This window comes from Neomonachus schauinslandi, chromosome 14, assembly GCF_002201575.2.
Source record: "Neomonachus schauinslandi chromosome 14, ASM220157v2, whole genome shotgun sequence".
In the NCBI taxonomy this organism is placed as follows: Eukaryota; Metazoa; Chordata; class Mammalia; order Carnivora; family Phocidae; genus Neomonachus; species Neomonachus schauinslandi.
In genome coordinates, this window is record NC_058416.1 from 90,516,555 (window position 1) to 90,541,405 (window position 24,851).

Here is a 24,851-nt window from a genome sequence, read left to right on the forward strand (position 1 = left end):
CCCCCCCCATGCACAGCGGGTTCCCCCCATGGACAGTATGCTCCACCAATTCCACAGACAACGGGCTCCCCCCACGGACAGTACGCTCCACCAATTCCACAGACAATGGGCTCCCCCCTCAGACAGTGGGTTGCCCCCCACAGACAGTATGCTCCACCAATTCCACAGACAATAGGCTCTCCCCCCATGGACAGTGGGCTCCCCCCACGGACAGTACGCTCCACCAATTCCATGGACAATAGGCTCCCCCCACGGACAGTACACTCCACCAGTTCCACGGACAACAGGACCCCCCCCCAGCAGTGGGCTCCCCCATGGACAGTACATTCCACCTATTCCATGCATAGCGGGCTCCCCCCATGGACAGTATGCTCCACCAATTCCACAGACAATGGGCTCCCCCTCAGGCACAGTGGGCTCCCCCCATGGACAGTACGCTCCACCAATTCCACAGACAATGGGTTCCCCCCCCAGACGGTGGGTTGCCCCCCAAGGACAGTATGCTCCACCAATTCCACAGACAACAGGACCCCCCCCCCCAGACAGTGGGCTCCCCCATGGACAGTACATTCCACCAATTCCATGCACAGCGAGCGACCCCCACCACGGACGGTGGGCTCCCCCCACGGACAGTATGCTCCACCAATTCCACAGACAACGGGCTCCCCCCTATGCACAGAGGGCTCCCCCCATGGACACTATGCTCCACCAATTCCACGGACAAGAGGCTCCCCCACCCACGGACAGCGGGCTCCCCCCACGGACAGGGGACTCCCCCTCAGGAACAGTGGGCTCTCCCCACCGTGGCCCCCTTGCCCATCCAGGCTTCTTTGGTTTCAGCCTCCTGCCGACTTGGGCAACTGTGACAAGGTGGGTGGAGGTCAGTAACGTACCCTCCAGAGCAGGAAGACACTGTCGTCCCGAAACACAAGCCAGCCAGTCTGCGGCTCAGTCCCATTCGGGGTAACTTACGGCAGCGGGCGACCCAGGACGCTCCAGCGGCTCTCTGCGCAGGGCAGGGCGGGCCTCGCCCCACAGCTTTTACAGAGCGAGGGGCCTGGCGGTGAGGTCGCAGGCTAGTTATCTCGAGGGGCAACACCTGTGCCCCGAGGGAGCCCCAGGTGGAGGCTGTGGATGGAGTCAGTGTTACGCCCCCTTAAAGCAAAAGACCTGTATTGCCCCCAACGGCTTTCCTCCCACAATCCGTGCTCTTTCGGAGCTCCTCCCTGACCCCCGTGGTGCTAACTGGTCAGCTCCTAGCCCTCGTCAGTGACCCTGTGGGCAAAATCTCCTGGAAAGGCTTCCTGTGCCTGGATGCTAGGACGCCGTCCTCCGTTGCCCCCTCCGTCCCGCTGTGACTTCTCTGTGCCGCCCGATTCCACGCTGGAGCGCCTCTAGGGTCTCCCTGCTTTTTGCTCGACCCCCTTGGTGATTCCGTTGGGTCCCACGGCTCTTTTCTATGGACGTGTTTCCCGGCCTGACCTACTTTTTATCCCCCTTCGCCACCCAGGAGCCCCAACTTAAATCAATTTCATTGAGTTATAATTTACGTATCAGCAAATCCAATTGCATGAGTTTTGACAAATGCATACACTCCTGTGTCTCCGCCTCCATCAGATTTAGAAAAATACCTATTCCCTCCCTCCCACAAGTTCCTTCTTTCTCCTCTGCAAACAGTCCTTCTTCCCACCTTGTCCCCAAGCAACCAATGATCTGCCTTCCACCTACTCTGGAATTTCATGAAAATGAAATCCCATAGTGTGTGCTCCTTTGTGTCTGGTGTCTTCTGCTCCAGACAGACTGTGTTTCGAAGACTCATGCATGTGACTGTGTGTGTATTTGCTAAGCGGCGTTCCTCTGTCTGGTTGCATTTCATGTTTAGTCGTCAAGGGATGGATATTTGGGGTGTTTTGCCTTTGGGCCTATTGTAACACACTGTAAGAAATTTTGCTGGAGCCTTGACGTGGACACGTATTGTTATTTCTCTTGGGTACGTGCGTAGACACGGAGCACTCGATCCTAAGCTGATGGCGGTTTCCGCGGTGCGCGTTCCCCTGCCTCTGCCCTGCAAGGCCGGTGAGTCCCAGCTGCTCGTGGCTTCCCCAACGTCTGATGGTGTCGCTCTTTCTCATTTTAATAGAATTTTATGTTCGTTTTGTTAAGATTTTATTTATCTGACACAGAGAGAGAGAGCGCGTGCACGCATACACAAGCCCGGGGAGTGGCAGAGGGAGAAGCAGAGTCCCCGCTGAGTAGGGAGCCCGATGCGGGGCTCGATCCCAGGACCCTGAGATCACGACCTGAGCCAAAGGCAGACTGAGCCACCCAGGTGCCCCTTTAATAGAATTTTAAAATTCTAGCTAAAATTAACCCAAATAAGATGACCTCACAGAGCCACCGCAGTGGGTGTATAACAACATTCTGTTATTCAGGTTATTATTTGCATGGCCCTGCTGACTAATGATACTGAGCATCTTTTTGTGTGCATCCTGGCCATTTTTACATCTCTTATAAAATAGCTGTCCAAATCTTTTGCATATTTTTTTTTAAAAATTGGTCTTATTGAATGGTAAAATGTCTTTATATATTCTAAATCCAGATCTTTTGTCAGATATACATACTATGAACGTTGCCTCCCAGTTTCTGGCTTGCTGTTTTGTTCTCTTAAGTATCATTCAAAGAGAAAACATTCTCAAATTTTTTTTAAAGATTTTTTTTTTATTCACTTGAGAGGGAGAGAAAGAGCGAGAGCACAAGAGCAGGGCAGAGGGAGAAGCAGGCTCCCGGCTGAGCAGGGACTCGATCCCAGGACCCTGAGATCATGACCTGAGCTGAAGGCAGACGCTTAACTGACTGAGCCACCCAGGGGCCCCAAGACATTTTTAAATTTGATGAAATCCAATTATCAGGGTTTTTTTTTTTCCTTACAGTTTTTGCTTTTTGTGTCTTACTGTGTAAGACGTCTCTCTGGCCAAAATTTTCCATTTTCTTCTAGAAGCTTTAGGGTTTCAACCTTTTCACTTAGAACTGTGATCTGTTTGAATTTTTGTGTGCCATGTGAGACAAGTGGCAGTTTTCCCCCATAAATAATTAGCTCTTTCAGCAACACTTCCAGAAAACCCCACATTTCTTTCCCCTACTGAACTACCTTGGCCCCTTTGCTTTAAATGAACGTGCCACGTATGTATGCATCTACTTCTGGATTCTCTAGTTTGTTCCAGTGACTTAAATGTCCACATCTTACACTAAAACAACACTGTCTTGATAACTGTGGCCTTACAATTCTCAAAATCAGGCAACTGGGAGTCTTCCGACTTTGTTCATCTTTTTCAAAACCGTCTTGGCGATCGTAGATCATTTGCATTTCCGCATCATTTTTTAAATCAGCTCAATTTCTAGCAAAAGCCTGTTGGGATTTTGACTGGCATCTCACTGAATCAAGAGATCTACTTGGGGGAAAATCGGAAATTTAACAATATTACATCTTCTAAACCAAAAACATATTCTGTATCTCTGTTTAAGAGCCCTTTTATTTCTAAGCAATGTTTTATAAATTTCAGCATACAGGTTTTGCTCATATTTTGTTAAAGTTATCCCTAAGTATGTTGTGGTTTTGATGCTAATATAACTAATTACCTATATTTTTATTTGATTATTATACCATTTATATTTGTATTTTAGTGCTCGCTTCGGCAGCACATATACTAAAATATATTTGTATTTTAATTTCTGTTCTAATTGTTCCCTGCTAGTTTGTAGAAATACCTGTGATTTGTGTATGTTGACCTTGTAGCCTGTCACCTTGCCAAATCCACTTCTTAGTCCCAACAGCATTTTGTCGCTGGCTTAGCATTTTCCAAATACAAAATCATGTCATCTGCAAAGACTGTTTCACTTCTTCCTTTCCGAAGTGTATGACTGCTCTTTCCTCATTGGGCTGGTGTTTTAGGAGCGGTGTGTGCGATGTTGAACACAATTGGTCAAGTGGATGTCCTTGGCTCGGTTTGGATGGAAAGAGGGATACGGTCAGTCTTTCACCCTTAGGTATGGTGCTGGCTGCTAATCCTATCAAGTTGAGATAAATTCCTTTCTTTTCCTAGTTTCCTGAATAGGGATCGAATTTTGTCCAATGCTTTCGCTGCATCAAAAGACAGCTTTTGTCCTCTATTGGTAAAGTGTGTTGATGTTTTCTCAGAAAGTTCAGGCAGCCTTCGTTCCTGGGATGAGCTACAGCTGGCCACAGTGGATGTCATCCATTTTATATGTTGCTGGATTTAATCTGCTAATATTTCATTAAGGATTTTTAAAAAATTCATGGTGCTCTTGGTCTGTGGATTTCTTGTAATGTCTTTGTCTAGTTTTGCTGCGGACACTGCTGGCCTCGGAAGTTGGGGCAGTTTTCTTCTCTCTAGAAGTGTATACAGTTGGCATCATGTACTGCGCGAGTGTTCAGTAGTATTCACCAAAACTAAGCCCTCATTTGGGTCTGCCTCCATATTTTGGGAAATTTGTAAATATTTTCAAAAGAATTAGAGAAACATTAGTCCTGGCTACCTTTGCTATTTTTGGGGTGGGGGGGGAATTGTCATTTTTTTTTTTTACCGTGGTAAAGTTTCTGTAAGAAAACGTACCATTTCAACCATCTTTAAACATGCGGTGGCATAAAGGGCATTCACACTGTCATGTGCACTGTAATTTCTTACATCAGTATTTCTTCAACTGGAATTTATTTTTTCGTAAGACTTTCCATTTGATCTAGCATTTTTTTTTACATTAGTTCGTCACTTTATTCATCTTGCCTAACCGAAACTCTGTGCGCCCTGACCTTCTGCCCCGGCCGCGTGGGTTTGGCTGGTTCAGATCGCACACAGGCACGCGCTCACGCGCAGCACCTGAACTGTAAAGGGCCAGCGCGAAATAGGACAAATACGGTTCGATTCGCCCCCCGGGCCCCGGCTGTCGGTCTGTGAGTGCTCCTCAGGCCCAAGGAACATCGGTCCCGTCTGCCAGAGCGGGCTGCCACCAGCTGTCGCAGCAGCACAAGGGTGACGGCAGTTGGTGACCAACTCCCGAGTGCTGGTCACAACCACTACGGAGAAACAGGGAAAGGCAGGGCCATCGAGTTTCCTGGTGCGCACGGGAGAAAGGAATCCTGAGAGGCCGCTCTGGTCAGAAGTGTTTCAAACCAAGATACAGAAGAAACAGCATTGTACAAAATAACAAATTTTATTTCTATAAAATGTCTGACACTAACCATACACATGCACGCACGCACACAGTACTGAGCCACACACCGACGAAGTTCCTTTTAATAAATGTACCACACACTAATATATTACAATTTACAAGAGAGTTTTTGAAGACACAATGGGAAAAGCTTGGTCATTCATTTATAAACCTTCCATAAATTACAAAAGAAAGGCAGTCTGAAAAGTATGTATAAAGAGTAAAAACAATTTACAAGTGGACAAGAATTACAAAACAGTAAGCAATCTGATACGCCCGCCGGCAGCTCTGTGAGCCTCTTGTTCGAGGGCCCGTGGGGAGCCTGGGGTGGAGCAGTGTGGACGGACTGAGCTTAGGAGGGGGTGGGGGTGGGGTGCCTCGTGGGGGCCGCTTCGTGCATGCGCGCCGCGGGCCGCTGTGGGTGGCGTGGGACAAATAATGGAAGAGGCGGACAGCCACACGCCACCAAAGGGGACGCTGGAAGCCAGGAGCGGTTCTCAGGTTTCTGGCAGGTTGGAGGAGCAGTAACTTCTCCAAACAAAGTGACTTTCTCACTCTTTTTTTTTTTTTTGAATGATCTGAGTAAGTAAACATTTTCTGTGTGTTGCCCGGCTCGCTGTGGAAAGGCGAAAAGCCAGGGCGTCCAAATGCACGGCCTGCACAAGTGACTGCAGAGCGCTGTGTGTGGGGGTGAGGAGCACTGAATGCACGACACGTACAAAGTTACACGTAGTTTTTATTGGACAGTACAGACCGTTGTGCGTAAGGCAGAACATCAAGGCGGTTAAACTAGGAACTTCAAGACCAGAGTTAAAGAGAGTGATGCGTCATGAGGCAAGCATTTCGAGAAGGGGTCGAGTTGGAAACCATTGCTTTAAGGGCGGATGACAAATGCACAGAGGCTGGGACCCCAGGTGGGGAGCGAGCCCCTGGCCCCTGGGCGCTCGGGAGAGCCCGCCTCCCGTCAGGCCGCGGGCCAGAGCGGTTGGCACGGAGGCTGGGAGGGGGCACCAGCCGCTCTTTGTCCTCGCCGTTGGCTTAAAGTGGACGGCAGTGCAAAGAGCACTTCTCTCCTGGTGTCAGGGGAGAAGAGTGTGTTTTTAGGAAGTACTTGAGTCATTGAAAGCCCTAGTTTGGAATCAAAGAGAATGACATGGATTGGGGAGTCGTCCAGAAGCACATGGTCATTTCACTGCACCCAGCTTTTTCAGCAGTTTCTTGCCTTTGGAAAGCAGCCCCTTTTTCTTTTTCGAGGACATTTCCCTGCCTCTCCCAGGACTACCAGTACCCATAGATGACGGAGGTGACCCCGAATGGAGATGGGCTGTGGGGGATGGCGCTCTCCTTGCTGTACCTGAACCCTCGGGAGGAACCTAGTAGGTACAGTGCGACAGTTTATTGAGTGCGTGAGCGCCAACAACATCCATCCGCTGGTAACACCACACGGCCCCGTCCCCCGCCAGGAAAGGTAGGGGCTGGCTCGTGTCTTCCTTGGGGGTTAAAGGATGCCACGAGCACGCGCGCCCCCCCACCCCCACCCCACAGCAGCCCTACGAGGGGGGCGTCTAGCCATCCACGTTTGGTCTGCGGTTTCTTTGTCTTCAGGGGAGGGGGAGGCCATTGCTTTGGCCAAACAAGGCTAGGTAATCATTTGCTTTGTAAATTAAGAGCCAAAGCGGAGGGGTGGGGGCGGGGTGGGGAGCAGAAGTCACTTTAAATTAGGTTACAGTGAAACTGGCCGACAGTAATCTTAAAAGCAAAGGTTCTTAAAGGGGACTTGTGGGTCTGAAAGCGACTGGGGTAGAGGAAGTGCTGATCTTGCCGCGTGCATTCCTGGGGAAGTTAGTACCCTAGAGCGATGGCACACACCGGTTGAAAGAAAAAAAAACTAAAATGAACCTCAATCGCAATCAAAGGAAGCGTAAAGGCCCTTACTGCGTGCTTTCCTTACTGCCCAGGGGCTGGACGTGAATTTCTGCCAGCAGAGTGCGCACACAGCGCCTCGGCCTACGGGCTCCCCGGTGGCTCGGACGCGCGCCTGAGGGCCCGGCACCCTGTCCTGCGCCCCCCACCTCTCCACGCAAAGCCCTGCCTCACTCGAGTGTTCGGGAGCCAGCAGGCGCAGGAGAGGAGCCAAGGGCTTCAAGCTTGCTTGGATTTAGAATCAAGGTCTAGTTCCAATGGAAGACACCTAGTAAAGCATCCCAAGTACAGCTGAAGATACCGTCCGCCCCGTCTAACGCCATCACTGCAGCTGCATGGCTCCTCACACCTACTACTGCATTGGCGCCCCCACGGTGGGCCTGGCCGCGAAGGCCGGCGCCCCGGACGCGGGCTTGTGCTTTGAGGAGGGAGCCTGCGCTCTCTCGAGACAGAGGCGCGTGGACCTGACTGACCGGTCACAGCTGGGGTCAAGGCCGCAGGGGGCCTGTCAGAGCCAACCCTGCATCGCCCCCTGCTCGCTACTCATCTGCTCGACCTCCTGTGTTTTTAGAGGAAGATTTCCTAGAGTAAACATAGTGGTTCAGGTTGTGCTTTTTTCCAAGAGTGGTTAACAATGCAATATGCAGCTTTAGTGACGAGGAGACCCTGCAACACTCTCTACGTAAACAAACAAGTAGCCTCTTAAGAAATATGTTCCCAATGTTGGCCTTCGAAATATTCTCTATGTAGATAGTAGGAAATGAGGAGTAAAGATGACGATTTGACTACAAAGTCAGTTGCTTCACAACTGAGACCGAGTAATAGCCTACTATTTCAGGCCCAGTGGTGTTTTGAGACATATTTCTTTTCATTTTTGGTTTTGTTTTTAACGCCCACAGTGAAGCCTTGCGTCGCCCGCACTAGTCCACTAGGGCCGCGGACAGGGCTATGTGTACGGGTATCTTCAGGTGCTCACTTACGTGAAGGCTACAGTGCCTGATTAAGGTGTGAAATGAACACTCTTCTTCTGTTTCCAAGCAGATGAGCAAAGAAATAAAAATATATATATATAAAAATATAATATATAAAAACTGGCAGTGATGAAATAAAATAAAAATGAGACACTAAACATGAATGTCATCCACTAGTTAATTATGCTGGAGGAGGTCTCTGGTCTTTGCTAAGAGGACTGAAATCCTAGCAGGGCAAACAAACCGAAGGACTAGCCATCCCCTTCACTCTCACCCCAGCTGGAATGTGCGTCTACAGGGCAGGATGGGGACTCCCTTTGTGAGGAAAGGCGGATGGGTTAGAATCGAGAGGGGCAGGTTTTGTGAAATAAATAAGCAAAAGTGAGAATGCTTAGGCACAAGCCCCAGGGAAGGGCAGAGAGAAAAATTCAGGGCATGGGCTTTTCGGCCCAAGATGCAAATGTATCCACGCGAGGGCTGTGTGAGAGCGAGCGTGGCCGAGGGGGGACAGGGGTCAGAGGTGCTGGGGGCGTCTGCTTACCCGTTTTGCCTTGGAGCGCGTTGGCGCATCTCGGGGGTAGTGGCCAGGTGCGTCAGAGAGATAGACTTCCACGTCATCAGGCACTTCTTCCAGGAAGTTTGAAGGTACAAGGCCTTTCTGCCCGTTCAGTTCCCCCTAAAAACACAGCAGAATGAGTTACTCGATTTTCCCAAAACCTCCTTCTTGCTCTCGCCACAGGAGCAGAGCTCTGGGGAGGGCTGCCTGCCGGGTCTGTTCTGGTTCAAACGTGGGAGAACTCAGAGGGACTCCAGTGTCTCCAAACTACCCCGATCAGGACAGTGACCGCGGGACGCGTTCGAGGGGCAGAGTCCCGTCCCTGAGGTCTGCATCTGGCCTGTCTGGGGTGGAGCTGAGGAAGGTCTGTTCTGGCCAGTGGGCTCAGGCAGCTCCCAGGAACCAGTCCTCGGGATCACCCCATGTAGAGGCCATTGACCCCCTGGCTGACCTCAGCATCCCTGGGGGGCTTTTAAAGATACCACTTGAGCAGATGCACGGATCCAGACAGACTGACCCCCTCCTGAGGCCAACATGTGGTCCAGCATGCAGGCCAGGTGCAGAGCTACGCATCCGTCTCGTGCACAACCACATTCTCACCATAAAAATGCAAACAATATGGGGGACATGAAAGTGTCCGTTGACACCTCCCCAGAGAGGATACTGCTTCAGGTCCGTCTGTTCCCTTCCAGAACTTTCTCTCACATCTCTACGCAGGTACATAGTTAAGGTCACCGTCCACAGGACATTTGGACTGAGCGGGTCACGGCCACCATGTCACTTCCTCCCCACCGCCCCCAATGCCCACCTGCCCCATCAGTGTCCAAAACCAAGTCCCAGACTGGCTGGCCCCAGACTACATGGGAGTCTGTTGCTCTGTTTTCAAGTCCAAGAAATAACAGCATGAGATGCGCAGCCTACTCCCTGATTAGAAACTGCAGCCAAGGACAGCACCACCAGGGTGAAGAGTGAACCTACGGGATGGATGGGAGAATGTTCGCAAGCTACCTATCTAAGAAGGGGTCGTGTCCAGACACATCGAGAGCTCAACACAAGAACCTGATTAAACAATGGGCAAAGGATCTGTATCGCTATTTCTCCCCCAAAAAGACACACAGACGGCCAACAAGTACATGGAAAGATGGTCAACGTGAATTAACGAACATCTTAGGGAAATGTAAACCAGAATCACCAGATACCACCTTACCACAGAACACAAACAAACAAACAAAAATTTTAAAAAAACACAGACAAAATATTGCTGAAAATAGGGAGGAATTGGAGCCTCGTGCACCTGCTGGGGGGGATGAGAAGTGGGGCGCTGCTGAGGGCAAAACGATCCAGTGGCTCCTCAAAAAGTTAAACCCAGAGTTACCATCTGACCCAGCAATTCCACTCCTGGGTCGAAACCCGAAAGACTTGGAAGCAGGGTCCGAGGGACGTGTTTGCACACCATGTTCATCACTGTATTACTCGCAGGGGCCAAGTGTCCATTGACGGGCGAACAGGTAACTAAACCATGTGCACCCAGCGTGGAGTTATTTTCGGCCTCCCAAGGAAGGAGAGGGTGACCCGTGCTACGATGTTGTGCTCAGTGAGGTAAGGCAGGTGTGAGAAAAGTCCTCGTGTGTGAGGCCCGGAGAGCAGGTGGATTCATGGGGACGGAGAGGAGATGGGGGGCCAGGGACGCGAGGGGTAAAGGGTGACTGGTGTTTACTGGGGATGGAGTTTCAGGGTGGCAAGCGGGGAGGAGTCCTGGAGGCGGACGGTGGCGACTTCACGACAACGTGAATGTATCACCACCGCACTGTGCACGTAGAAGTGATGAAGAATGTGTATTTTATCACAATTAAAAATAAAAATTGATTTCAAAAAAGAGGTAGCCCCAGGTACCTCCCACCTCTTCCCAGCAAGAATCCCCTCTGAGCCCAATACGCACAAGCCGGATCTGGCCACCCGCCCTCTCTTCGACCCCGGAGTCCCCGTCCCCGTTCTCCTTCCTCGCCCTCCTCTAGGAGCTAAGGTCTCTCTCTCTCGGTGTCCCTTAGAGACTTCCTGTAGGACATCTTTGCGGCTTACTGTACACATTTCTCCCACATCGAGGGTCACAAATCACGTCTACACCAGCCACTCCACTGTCTACGAGCCCAGATGTCAGCCAGATCCTCCTCCCCACCAGCCACGCCTGCCCCTTCAGGGGAGCGCCACGTGGAGTTGTTGCTCGGGTCTGGGGACCGGGTTCTGTGAAAGTGCACGGCCTCATCCTCACATCCCCGTGGGCACACAGACCCAGACAGTCCCGCGCCCGCGGACATCCAGACGGGCCCCTGCTCGGGGCTCACCGAGGAGCTCGGGGATGGACCTGCCTCTTCCCCTCGTTCTCCCGGGCTTCTCGCGCCGTCCTGTGAACGCCACGTCAGAAGCGCACAGGACCCCCTCCCGTTGCCCCCTCCGCCGCACGCTGCTGCATCAGACGTGGCCACTAGAATCTTCCAGGATCAACGGCACGGATCCCTCTCCATCATGGACAGGCTCAGATGTCCTGTTCACACCCTCAAGCTCAGCATTTTCCAAAGCACATCTTTCTCTCAGCTGCGTTCTCGTGCCCGTGTTCCCAAGGGCAGCCATCACCTGAGGCAGAATGTGGGCGTCTTCCTGGACAACACTCTCACCCCAACTAACAACCCGCGCTCTGGGAGCTACTGATGCCGGCTTCTGTCCGCCCCCCTCGGCCACTTGCACCGGCCTGCAGCCCGCACCCTGGCCTCAGGGGCCCCCACCTCCCTTGCCCGCCCCCTCTCCAGCCCTCGACAGGACAGAAAGCCTGACGTCTGCCCGCTCGCAGACCCTTCACAGTCTCTTCTGGAAAGAGACAGGGGCAGAGTGTGAGCATCCTCACTGACACGGATCTGCAGTGATCACGAGCCTGGATCCCCGTGTGCCTGAGGCTGTGAACTCATCTGACTCAAAGAGAAACCTGCCTTACCAGGACTTGATGGATTCCCAGCTGTTCTGATTAAAGAAACGGGGGTGATGGGGGAGGTGGGACCCCTGGTACGAGATGGTGGCCCTGTCCCCCAGCCCCCCCCCGGGGCGGGCACCCCGCAGGCCTGCGAGCTGGCTCCTTCACAGCCCTGTGGGCTCAGGCCCGGGAGGGCGGCACTCAGGGGGGCCACCAGGGTGGGAGCACGACGAGAAGCCCATCGGCATTCTCTCTTTTCCTCAGGAAATGTCGGGAGGGTAAAGGACGGAGGCTGCCCCCGGGGCCACTGAGCCGGGAGCCTGGTCCCCGCTGCCAATGGCTGTCAGCTCCGAGGAAGGTCAGGGAGGAGTTCTACACCCTGTTGGTGTGGATTAATTAGTAACTTTGCCTATTTGTATTCCTTCCTTCTCCCGTATAAAAACGTATACCTTACAAATAAACAGAGAGTTAAACTGGTACCTATTTGGATGGAAGACAATTTTAGATGGAAGAATGGGAATACATGTGCTTTGTTTGCAGCTTATGGACACGGAAGTGCCCCCCTCAGAGCAGGAGGGATGGAGATGCTCACAGCCCCTCTTTCTGTATCAGACGAGCCCCAGTGACAGGGACCTTTCCGAAAGCCATAGGAAGCTTACACATAATTGTAGGGGCAAGAACACGCAAGCGGAAATAGACGTGCAAAATGAATGAAATGGTGCTTTTTGATCTTTCAAAAACTTACATAATAAAATCCATCTTCATCGATCTCACCGAAAACGGTAATGATGTCTCCAGTGCAGAACGTCAGCTCTGCCTGTGGAGACAGAACGGCAAGTTAGTAACACCTTCGGCACGGAGTAGTCGGTTTTCCTTAGAAAGTTCTTCACGCTTGCTCTAACGATTTCTTTCTTCTCATTATTCCGGCGTTGACGTGCTCTCTCAAACAGGGAGGAAGGGTAGGAGGCCGACAGGTGCCTCCGTGCACGGCGCCTCAGGGACTCAGGAGGACGAACAGCTCAGGCTGCAGCCCACCGCCCCGCAAAGCGCCCCGCGCGCTGCTCCCACCGGGGCTCAGTGTGAAGCGTCTGCCTTCAGCTCAGGTCATGATCCCGGGGTCCTGGATCGAGCCCCGCATCGGGCTCCCTGCTCCATGTGGAGCCTGCTTCTCCCTCTCCCTCTGCTGCTCCCCCTGCTTGTGTGCTCGCTCTCGCTCTCAAATAAATAAATAAATAAAATCTTTAAAAAAAATAAAATAGAACTGGTCAAAGAGTTAACTTGAAAAACCCAGAACTTAGGGGAAAAATCCTCTGCAGTGTAAGGACCGTTAGATAACTATCCTTTCACTGAGTGCAAAACACCTTTACTCAATTATTCATTCTCTACAAAGTGTCCGTGCCATGCCAGGCACCAGCCTAGAGACGGGCACATGGACTCTAGTGGAGGGTGCAAACCCAAGACAAAATAACACGTGAGTTAATCTCTGAACGTGAAGACGAGGGAAGGAAGCTGAGCTCTCAGGCCACCAGGTGTCCCCTGTGAATCGGGTCCATGCAGAAATGCTTGCAGAGTGCACACTCTGAATCTGAACCACAAGCTGGGAGCACGTGGGGCACAAGGAAAACCGTGGGTGACAGATTCGGACACAGCTGGCGTCTGAGAAAGCAGGTCCGTGGGCTGAAAACCGAGCCTCTCAGCTCTGGAGGCGACTCCCTTCCCGCCTCCCAGGGCGTCGAGGGCCACGCCGGCCCAGGCCATGTGTGTGGAGGACACGGGGCCTCCCCCTCAGCTTCTGCGTGTGTGGGGGGTGGGGGGGCCTTACAGTTCTGCTTTCGCTCGGGGCTGTTATTTCTCTCTTCCCGGCGACCCTACGGGGCTGTCGCCGAGGCAGAAGATCGCAGACTGCTCCGCCCGTGGCGTCCCATACGGGCAGCCCGGGCCACGGCGACGGGGCCTGTCAGCTGCTGCAGGCCTTCTCCGTCTCCTCCCACCCAGCTCCCTCATGCCATTTACTGCATGTACCGACCCTTCCAGATCCCACGGCCCCCAAGCCTCCGTGCGGGGAGAGGCCCAGGCACCGGCCGTGAGCTGCAGCAGAACGGCGCCTGTCGCGTACCTCCACGTCGATGTTAGGTGAGCTTTCTCGCGGGTCGTAATCGTACAGGGCCACCACCCTCCGCGTCGCCCCCGGGTGCCTGCTGCTTCTTCTGCTTCTCTCTGTTTACATCGCAAGGAGAAGGAGAAAGCCATCAGTTGGTTATTCCGAAAGGAGTGGCACCCCCTCTCCCTCGTCCCCAGGGCAGCAGGGCACACGCGGCCAGCAGGACCCGACGACCGCTCTCTCCAGGGCCTCATGCTCGGGGTGCGAGCACCAGCGAAGCCTCCGGCTGTGGGGCCGGGCGCCCTGAGCTGCATGTTCTCGTATGTTTGCTCTGGCCCAGTACCCCCTCTTACAGCAGCGAGGACGCTTCCCTTCCCCGATGTGTCCGTCCAACGGGGAGGCTAACATGAAGCAGGGGATCCTCCGGAATCAAAGCTCTCAGTGGCTCTGGGCAGCACAGGATGGCGCGTTTCTCCCAGAGGACCTGGCGTTGGTGCTTTTCTTCCAAACACAGCTGCTCGGTGCCTAGAACTGGTTTTTGGGATTCATACGAAGGAAAACCATTGAAGGCAAGTGTTTAGAAAGCAACTGACATCGGTCATGTGCCCTTCTGGGGCGTCCCTCAGGTGCAGGGCCGGCCGTGTGCGAAGTTCCAGACATGGGCCACGCCTTGGGTCCTGCTCCAGGGTCGCCGCTGTAATTTAGAAAGCGCGAGGGCGCCTTTGCTGGGCCTGTGCATGTGTGTTTCCTTGAAACAGAGCACGGGCTTCCTGCAGGGGTGCATCCAGTCCTTCTGGGCGTTGTTAATTTTCTAGGGGAGGTGCAAGTACGAATCCCTGCAGGTGGTAAGAAGAGCCCAGAGATGCATTCTGTCTGGCGCCCGCTTCCGACCGTGTTGGCAAGCTCACGTGGTCACATAAGCCCTGCAGTCGTCAAGGTAGAGGACGGTTCCCTCAGCCCCCAATCGCCCTCCCGTGTCTTTGTGGTCACCTCCAGCCCAGGTAACCCCAGGTCTGCCTTCTGTCCCCATACTTTCACCTTTTCTGGAATATCCTGTAAATGGAGTCATGCAGGTTTTAGAAACTGGCTTCATTCACCGGGACAATGCACCTGAGCTCCCTCCGTGTGACTGCGTGTGTCCGCAGTGCTACTCTGATTGGTGAGGAGCGTCCCCCTGTCCGAAGCATCGGTGATTCGGTCCACCTTCCAGGGGATCAGTGACGCGCCGTGCAGCCGCCGCAAGCACCCAAGCAGCTGTGTGAGCGCACAGAAGCTCCATTCCCCCAGGCGAGGACCCAGGAAGGAGCAGCCGGCCGGCACCGTGTGTCCGGCTGGAGACAGACCGCCCCCTGTTGGGCACAGCGGCCGTGGCACACGGGTTCGCCTCCAGCCCTGAGGGGGCGTCCTGGCTTCTCATCGTGCTCTAATCGGCCCTCCATGGGTCCCGTATGCATCCCTCCACCTGCTCGTTCGCCATCCACGAGTCCTCTGTGGCAAAGGATCTCTTGGGTCTTTTGCCCACGGGGCACTGGTGGTTTGCTTTCCTGTCGTCGAGTTGTTGAGTGCGGTGTGTTCTCAGTACGGTTCCCCATTCGGCCGGGTCCCTTGCAGATACTTGCTGCAGCCTGGGGCCTCGCTCTTCTTTCTCTTCATGCTGTGTTTCTCGATTTTGGAAACTACTCGATTTTAGTGAAGTCTGACATCAGTCTCTTCCTTTTCTGTGTCATGGTTTTAGTGTCACGTCAAAGAAATTGTGGCTTCCTCACCATGAAATTCTTCTCCTAGAAGTTTCATGGTCTGGTTTTATACTTAAGACCGTGTTCGGGCACCTGGGTGGCTCAGTTGGTTAAGCGACTGCCTTCAGCTCAGGTCATGATCCTGGAGTCCCGGGATCGAGTCCCGCATCGGGTTCCTTGCTCAGCGGGGAGTCTGCTTCTCCCAGTGACCCTCCCCCCTCTCATGCTCTATCTCATTCTCTCTCAAATAAATAAATAAAATCTTTAAAAAAAAAAAAAAGACCGTGTTCAATTTTAAGTTCATTTTTTGAGTTTCAGGAGTGTGGCCCGAGCTTCATTTTTCTTTGCCCAATTCCACCACCCATTACAGAAAGACCATCCTTTCCCCATTGAACTGCCCCCTCCCTGGGTTGAAACTCTGTGGACGGTGCAAGCGTTGGTCCGTTTCTGGATTTGCCCTGTTGCACGGATCACAGTGCCTCTGTGGCCTCCCACACCACCTGGTCTCCATCGGCTCCCCTGTGTGCCAGTCGTAAAACCTGCTTGCACGAGTCTTCCACTGTGCTTTTAAAAAATCGTTCGAGCAACTGTAGTCCCTTTGCCTTTTCGTACACATTTGATTTAGCGCACTGAATCTACACGGATCCCTGCACAAATGTGGACCAGGGGTGCGTCCCATGCACACAGACTTGGATCAGGGGGGTGCGTCCCATGCACACAGATGTGGATGGGGGGGTACATCCCATGCGCACGGACGTGGACTGGGGGTGCGTCCCATGCACATGGACGTGGACGGGGGAGGGGTGAGTCCCATGCGCATGGACGTGGACCAGGGGTGCGTCCCATGCGCACGGAGGTGGACAGGGGGAGGGGTGAGTCCCATGCACACAGATGTAGACCAGGGGTGCGTCCCATGCACACGGACGTGGACCGGGGGGTGTGTCCCATGCGCACGGACGTGGACCGGGGGTGCATCCATCTGCAGGTCAGTTTGGGGATGTTGGATGTCTTCACTGCCTGAAGTCCAGGAACATGATGTCCATTTACTTGGGGATCCTTGGATTTCCTTCCTCGCCATTGGTGGTCTCCCCCACACAGAGCCTGCGTGCATTCAACCCCTCCTTCTCATGTCTGTCACATCGTTGTAAATAGTATTACTTTTTAAACGTCAAGTTCAAATTTTTCACGGTTAACATTGGAAAAACAACTGCTAAGCTCACTCGTTAGTTCTAGGAACTTCTGTTCTAGATCCTTTGAGATTATCTAAGTAGATTTTCATGTCATCTGTGACTAGAAAAAAGTTTGTCTTCTTTTCCGGTCTGCATCCTGTTTCCTCCTGTCTCACCGCACGTGGTGTCGGAAAAGGGCCGCGAGGCGGACACCGGGTCCTGCCCCGGCTGCGGGAGATGTGCGCTCAGCCCGCAGGGACAATCCTACTTCGTAGCACTAGAAGGGCCTGTGGTGGCTCAGTCTGGTTCCTTCAAAAGTCAGGTTTAGAAAAAAAGAATAAAGCAAACAGACATGTGATCCAAATGGTAACATGAATCAAGCCAGTTTTCTAGCGGATCGCTTGCAGGCTTGCTGGGTGTGCGGTGCATAGAGCCCGCTCCCGCCCTGACCCCGTCACTGTGGCCTTGGGAAAGGAGTCGGGGTATACGGGGCTCGGGAGCTTCGGCTCGCGGGCTTGACCTGGGCGGTATATTCACGGGAGCTTCAACTACCAGATGTGGGTTTCAACTTCAGACTGTAAGTTCATTCATACCAAAGAGGTTGAAACAGTGTATTTGATTTTGTGATTATCCTTAAAATTATGCATATTCTTTGAGCCATTGAATTTTGTCTCTGAAATCTGATTTAGAACTAAGTTAACTTAATGTTTTGAAGTATTAAAACCTAAAACGTGAATGACATAAAACGGATCTTTCTGTCTGTAGCTATTTAGAGAAAGCAAAGGCCTTTGTAATGAGTAGATTTTCCCTGCACATGCGCACAATTAGAAATCATAAATGTAATGTTTAAATTCACTGAAAATAGTTTTGCTGTGTACTCACTGGTGCTTGCAAATTGGGTCGAGATAAATGGAGGAGCCTGTCATCCGTCCACATTAAAGCGTGAAAATCTTTTCTGCCTTTTGGATGAGCAGCACCCACCTGGATGGAAAGCATGGCGCGACCTCATCGCCCTCTGACCCGTACTAGGCATGGGCGAAGGCTCACAGCTCATCCCCGGCGTCCTGGTCCGTGTGCACCACCCGAACACAGTGTGGTCGCTCCTCACGGCTCTGGGGGCTGGAAGTCTGAGGCTGAGGCGCCGCAGAGTCAGGGTCTGGGGAGGACGCATGTCCTGGTCCACAGGCTTCTTCTCCTGTGTCCTCGCGGGGTAGAGGAGGCGAGGGACGCCCGTGGGGCCTCCTGGATGAGGGTACTGATGCCCTTTTGAGAGTTCTGCAGTCATGCCGTCAGCCCCTCCCAGAGGCTTCGCTTCCTCACCCCAGCACCGTGGGGGGTCACATGATAAACTTACACATTTTAGGGGGACACAACATGCACAAACAACCAGAAAGCAAGTAGTCTATTTTCTAGATGGAGTATTTTCTAGACAGACTTTTAGTAAGCGAGGCTGCACTTCATCTTCCATTAGAAAATCATCTATGTTTTTGTAAATATTTAGGTGCATAAATGTCCCCAAAGCACGCAGGACCATCACAACCCGGTTTATAGAGTGGGTTCATTTTCAGTCTGGGATGGCCCAGACTGGACCCTGTCCACACCACCTCCTGCTCCTGGCTGGCGGCGTGGCCGCGGGGTGCTGGGGGAAGCAGAAGCGGCCCCGCCAGCAGGTGCAGGGGCAAGCCGGGGGCGGGCTCTTACCTATTTTCTCCACGGGCGTGTTCAGAGGAAGGAAGCCTTGCCTCAGAAGCTGGTCCATCATTTCCTCGTCGTCGGCCTGGATTTCTGAGACCATGTTACAAGGAATCAGGCCGAGCCGGGCGCAGGTCTCCCCACGGTAGAAGCCGTCCGCGTCTTTGTCACCATAGACCTGCAGCCGGTGTGGAGGGCCAGTATGATTGCCGGGTCGCAAGCGCATCAGCTCTGCCGGCGCGGAGCCGCGTGTCATCATGATGTGTGGGAAGATCCCGCGGTCACCTACATGCGCCCTGCAGACGTGCACACCTGCCCCTCCACCCACACAGCCTGAGAACCAGCTTCTGCCCCGGGGTCTGGACAACCCGCTGGTCTCCCCATCAGGGCTCTGGCTTCACTTTGCTGGCTGTGTGTGAGGAGACCCCACCCGACAGAGAGGACTTTGAGACTCCTCCTAGCGGTGTTTCCGTCCATAGCAAAGGGCTTCCTCCGAGAGACGGAGGGCCAGGCTCTCTGTCAGGTTCCTACTTCAGACTCACAAGGTCCCTCCTCTCAGCTGGTCCGAAGGCTGAACATATAAAGCAACAGAACGAGCCTGCCCTTGGGACGAGCTAAGGAACTACAGTACGGTGACAGCACCCCCCTACCCTGGGTGCCCCACCTGCCCGGCAGCCCCCAGCCCGGCCCCCACCTTGATGATCTGTCCTTCCTTAAAAGGAAGCTCTTCTTCGGCAGCATCCGGATTCGGGGACATGGTGAGGGGGTCATAGTCAAAAAGCGCCACAAAGATCCGGGCTGGGAGCTCTTCGGCACCTGGGTCGGTCTCTGACTCTTCGTAGAAGTCTGGAGAAAGGCGGTCCCGCTCACTGTACTCGTCTGGGAGCATGTGGGGACAAAGACAGAGGGCTAGGTGATTCCTGGACTTGGAGACGTGTGCTATTGTAGGAAGTGTGGTTTAGAAGATGGGACGGTGGAGGCACTGTAACTTGTCTTTAAAATAAATTTGTGGTCAATATGCAGATCGACACAGATGGGTTTGAAAAACCAGCAGCTGTCATGGAACTCGAGTGTGGGACAGGCCATCCGCTGCAGAGCACAGCCGGCAGGATGGCCCCCCACCCCCACCCTGGCCACCGAAAAGCACCTGCATGTGAGTCAAAGTTTGGGGTACTTCACCGAGCTGCTCACTTAGCTCTAAATACTTAAGTAGCGACTAATGCATTCTTCACGTATTTATTTGTCAGACAGAGAGAGAGAGAGAGAGAGAGCGCACAAGCAGGGGGGAGGGGCAGGGGCAGAGGGAGAAGCAGGCTCCCCTCTGAGCAGGGAGCCCAATCCTGGACTCCATCCCAGGACCCTGAGATCATGACCTAAGTCAAAGGGACCTCTGGGGAGGTCACAGTCCCCTGGTCAGAATGGGATCCCCTCGAGTGGGGCATCTCACGTGGAGCAAAGACCAACTATGATAAATGCAAAGACCAGCCACGATCCAGCGAGAAACCGCACCCAATTCCATCCTCCTGCGAGTCATGGGTCAGTGTCAGGAGGCCTTCCTCACGCTGATTGTAAGGTCGAGAATTTACTACATCCAGACCGACATACTTTTTCTCTTTTTAAATCTTTTTAAGTCACTGTTTTCTTAGTTTAGGGCACCTAGAGAATATGAAAAGGTATAGTATTTTTATTCAATTGTGAATGCATTGCTTCTTAAAAATCTGTTCGGGGGGTGCCTGAATGGTTCAGTCGATTAAGTATCTGACTCTTGATTTTGGTTCCGGTTGTGATCTCAGGGTTGTGAGATCGAGCCCCGCGTCAGGCTCTGCACCAGCCATGGAGCCTGCTTCAGATTCTCTCTCCCTCTGTCCCTCCCCTGCTCATGCTCTCTCTCTCTCAAATAATAATAATAATAATTAAAAATATATTTAGGGAGTATATGGTCTACAGAGTTAAGTTCCTCTGGAAAAGAAAATGAATGCTTTTGGAGTGGAGCAGATTCCTAAAACAATCACTGATATTTGCACAAGAAAAATGGAAGTAAATTGGAACGAGGGGAAAAGGGTCTGTTTGCACGTCACTGACCGTTCCCGGGGGTCACTGGCCACTGGTGAGCACATCTCACTTTTGTCCTCTGAAACTCTAATAGGTGCTTCTGTGTGTGTACGAATCAAAGCATTTGATTTTAATCATGTTTTTATGTGCTTTCTTGCACTGCTACATGATAAGAAGTCAGGTACAATTAAACCAAATCCATCATGGATTATTTAGCACTTTTCTGAGTTGCATTAAGAGGCTTTTTTTGGTTAAAGCATTAGCATTACTCTCTTTTTGCTAATTTAACTAGTGTTTTACTAAGATGAAAACACACATGCAGCGTTTTGATTTATTTACAATCGAAGGGCCGTCAGAGGCTCCCCGAGGTTGGGGTCAGCTGGTGAGACCTGGGGGCGCCCGGGTCTCCCCTTTGCCTCTGTGCCCGCCAGGCCATTTGCAGCCGCTCCCGTGGCCGGTCCCTCTGAGTCCCAGGAGACCGGGGATGGAGCCTCTGCAGAGCCCCAGCGTCCTCGTGGCTAACGCTTCAACCACGTGCACTGCAGTTTACGCCATGAGCCAGGCTGTGGGCTTCACGCATGACAGGGACAGTCCACTGAGATTCAGAAACCCGCTTCCACAGCAGAGAAGACCCGAGTCTGGGCCGCACACCAGCCCCGCCCCACCTCGTTTCTAAAGGCGGCCGGTCCCCCCAAGCCTGGAGCACCCCTCAGGCTCAGGAGTGACACGTGGATCATGTGAACGTGGCACCGGGTTTAGAGGCCCCGAAACTACCCGGGCTCTGCATGATGTAGCCTGCCAGGGGATCCGGAATGGGAGACCAGCGTTCACCAGTGGGACTCTGCATACTTTGTCATTTTTCAGTGAACTGAAAAGACTCTTTTTTTAAGGATCTTGAGTATTCTATGACATTTCTACTGATCAATAAAAACATCCTTAAAACCATAAAGGTAGAAGAGGAAATTTTTTTCTCCATTGTCTGGACTCTAATTTAGAGAAGAAAAGTCTGGAAGAAGGACAATAGTTTAGAGGACCTGTTTTGCATCATCCCATCTGTCTGTCCTGTTAGTTGACGTGAACGGAGGCGACTGTCTCCTAAACATAGGCTGTGTGGCTGCGATGAGTGCAGCAGGTGTCTGGAGGCCCTAAGCTGTCTCCCCGGAGCCCCGGGTCGGTCTGTTGTACGCCTGCCCCCTTCCCAGCTCTCCCTGCCTTGTTTTCATGCGTGCGTGCCTTTTCACAAAAGGCCCGTTTGTTTGGGCTGATTACCAAGTTCCATTATCTTGTGTGAATACCTTCTGGAATTGTTTTTGCCATGATTCATTCCAGTGGAACGAACAAACCTTCAACCACTGCCCCCTTCCCCACCGGGTCGGTCACAGGGACTGAAATGACAGCTTTCAGCAACACTGGCTCAATCCCAAAAAGGAAGGAAGGGAATGGGCACAGAGTGCCGGAAGAGGGCTCATGAGCAAGGAGGTGAGCCCGGAGAGGAGGGCAGCCCACGCTCCGGAGGCCACATCAGGCCTCGTGGGGTTTCCCGTCACACTGAGCCCCGCTGCCAAAGCACTTGATGCATGCAGAGAACTCTCCATTACTCTGGCTTATGTAGGTGTTTGCAGTTTAGCTGCCATTCCTGCTTCTTTGACCACAAGCATCTCATGAGAGCACGAGCCGGGACGTGGAGAAGCAACACCCTGCAATCTCTCCAGGCCTTATGTGGTTTGGCCTCTCCAGGAAAGAAAAAAATCAGTAGGGAGAAGATTGACATAAAAAGCCAATATGATATTTGAGAATACTTACAAATAGGTTTCATTTCTCTTATGCCTCTTTCTGCCTTCTTTTTGCCATAAGTAACGGAGAGTTTTCTGTACGTGGTTGAAAATGCTACTCCTAGTAAGTTTGTAAACACGTTCAGATCAAGGATTGAGCAGCCATGTGCTCTGGGGTCGGAAGAGAGACAAAAGTGTCAGTCAGGCCCACTAACCGATGGATGGGACCATCACTGGCCGGGACCGCTGAGGACCAGCACTGCCATGGGAGAACCTTCGGCCCACGTGATCCACCCTGTCAGCCCGTCCTGCAGACACCGGGTTTCCTAAAATCTGAAGACACAACATACAGTCATAAGTCTCGCCAGCCTTGGGAAACAAGAGAATTAAGTTAGCCAAATCAATTCAACTTAGAAGCAGAAGCTCTAAAGGCAACTAAACTTAGCTTTTAACTGAAAGGTTAGCTGAATAACCTGGAAGAGAAAAAGGCTGCTCACCCCAGCCACCCTGTCTTCCACACCAGAGTTGTTTCTTGACACACCGAGGGGAGTGGGGGCAAGAAGGGTCTCCTTGGGAGGCAATGTTTTCTGCGGCTCCTGCTGCCAAAGCCAAATTCTTGGAACCAGAGTGAGAGGGGCTCAAACCCAGCTGGTCACCTCTAAGCACAGAGGACCCCCAGCTAGTCTCAGGACAGCCTGCCCTCCCGCAGCGCTCACGGACATGGGGGGGTGGTCTGCACTTCCCAAATCCCGCCTGGGCACGGTTGTGTGTGAGGTTACCGGAAACTCAAAGACAGACGTTTCTGTGCGTTACCAGCTTTGAAACTCACGGCAACATCTTGGCCCTAATCCGAAGACACCAATCAATTTTCAGGGCTGACTCGGAAGGATCTCCTTTACAGACGAGTTTGCTTCTAATTTGCACTAACGGTCAGAATCATACAAGAGAATCACAGCAAAACCTCCAGCTCGCTGGTAAGTAGTTGGAGTCGGAAAGTTCTCAGGGGCGCAGGGAATGAACGGTGGTCAGAGAGTCCCAGTGATTAGATGGCTTGTTACAGGTGGGGGACAGGGTGTGGGCCGCAGGTGGCCCGTGACTCAGCGGGGGTCCGGGTCGGCGCCCTCATGTGGACAGACCACGACTGCGCGGGCTCAGACCCAAGGCCTGGCGCCCCCAGCGGCTCACCTGTGCTTTCATGGAAAAGTTCAGCATGGCGGGAGCAAATGTTCTGGAAAGGGGACACAATATAGAGATGAATGAAGCCTTGAATGAAGCCCTACTCTGGACAACCTACTAACAAGCCTGGAACACAAGGCAGGGGGATGCATCTAGAGCTGATGATGGAAAATTCATTCTGAAAACTGCCCCCCCTGGAAGGAAAGGGGAAGGAAAAAAAAACTACTTTGGAAAGAATATGTAAAAATGGATGTCTTCAATAATTGCTCCTCCTTGTTTTTTTCCAGTTATGAATGAAGACCAAACACACCAGCAACCCAAACCCACAGCCATAGTGAGAAAACACCCTTGACGGTGCAGGTGGTGGTCCTAACAGGTCCCCGGGGGCTCGCTTTGAAAAGATACGTGTTGCCAAACTTCTGGATTATCATAGTTCAGCTAACCCTTAATTAAAATTTAGATTCAGTTGTCCTTTAATTAAAGCAGCCATAATTGTCGCTGATTCTGAGGGGTGGGGGTCAGTATTCTAAAGCAAAGTAAAGGGGTCGTCAGCATGGTCAAAGATCAGGAAGCAATGGGACTTAAATCAAAATGCATGGAAATGAAAGACAGCCAGCAGAGAGGCTCCCCAGGGATGGACACCAACAGAAAAAAAAAACCAGGGCAAAGAATGAAAATGGATTGGTTTGGCAAGCAGATGTGAGAAGGGAGTTGACTGCACACACCACAGGGCCTTCTGCCACCCGGGGCGGAGCCTCTGGGACAGTGGCCCTACTGTCGGGCATGTTTATGCTTTTCTTCCAGACATCCCGCGGGCCTTGGTGCCCTGGGGGCTCCTCCCAGTCATACTTCCTGGGGGCGGATCTCTCTGGGCTCGGGTGGGCGTCATGGCTCCTGAGGACGTCGCTGGGGTCCACTTGCTCCCCAAAGTCCTCCTCGATGCTGCTCTGCCGGGTCAGTGTCCGCCGCCGGGCCAGCAGCGGCCGCAGGCTTCTCCTACAGGGACAGTGCCCGGGGCCCGGGCTGCACCTGGTCGTGCTCCTGAAGCTGAAACACAGCTCCTCCTCACTCCCACAGTCCAGGCCACTGTCCGGGCTCCTGCTGGCCGTGCGGCCGGACCGACAGCCTCTGTCCTGCAGAGCGAAGTCTTCCACACGGGGGCCGACCGCCAGGCCCCGGGGCTCAGCTGGGAGCCAGGAGGCCTGCGGGGCCTCGTCCCCACCGCGGGCCCGGGCCCGGGCCCAGTACCCTAAGCCCTGTTTGTGCAAGAGCTCGAGGTGCTCTCCCTCCTCGGCTACTTCAGGGATACTGAACAGCCTCGAACTATGCTGGGTCTGGTGGGGGTGCTCAGGCCGCTCCAGGAAGGCCCCCTCGGTGCTGCTACTCTGAGAGCACTCCTTAAGGGGGTGGTGTGTTAACCCGGGGTGTGACCAAAGTGACACGGGGGGAGGAAAGAAAATAGACAGAATTAGTCTCAGAGACCATGAGGGGCAGCAAGCATGCGTGTACTCGTGG

The 24,851-nt window shown here is 52.8% G+C and overlaps 1 protein-coding gene across 7 annotated transcripts in view; it reads right to left on the bottom strand.

Moving 5' to 3' along the window:
- Nucleotides 1-6,326: 6,326 nt before the first annotated feature.
- The window catches only part of RIMBP2 (RIMS binding protein 2), an 80,726-nt gene continuing 62,201 nt past the window's right edge, over nt 6,327-24,851 (bottom strand). For 2 of the 7 annotated variants that reach the window (XM_021698625.1, XM_021698622.1), the window contains 7 exons: nt 22,376-22,493; nt 19,031-19,215; nt 18,346-18,514; nt 13,755-13,855; nt 12,384-12,455; nt 8,662-8,796; nt 8,150-8,176 (listed from right to left, as the gene is read on the bottom strand). In XM_021698625.1, coding sequence (XP_021554300.1) covers nt 8,150-8,176; nt 8,662-8,796; nt 12,384-12,455; nt 13,755-13,855; nt 18,346-18,514; nt 19,031-19,215; nt 22,376-22,493 — 807 coding nt within the window. Of the gene's footprint in view, nt 6,357-6,410; nt 6,600-8,149; nt 8,177-8,661; nt 8,797-12,383; nt 12,456-13,754; nt 13,856-18,345; nt 18,515-19,030; nt 19,216-22,375; nt 22,494-24,061; nt 24,734-24,851 lie in introns of those variants that run through there. The other 5 variants (XM_044921052.1, XM_044921053.1, XM_021698623.1 and 2 more) reach the window with 5 other exon arrangements.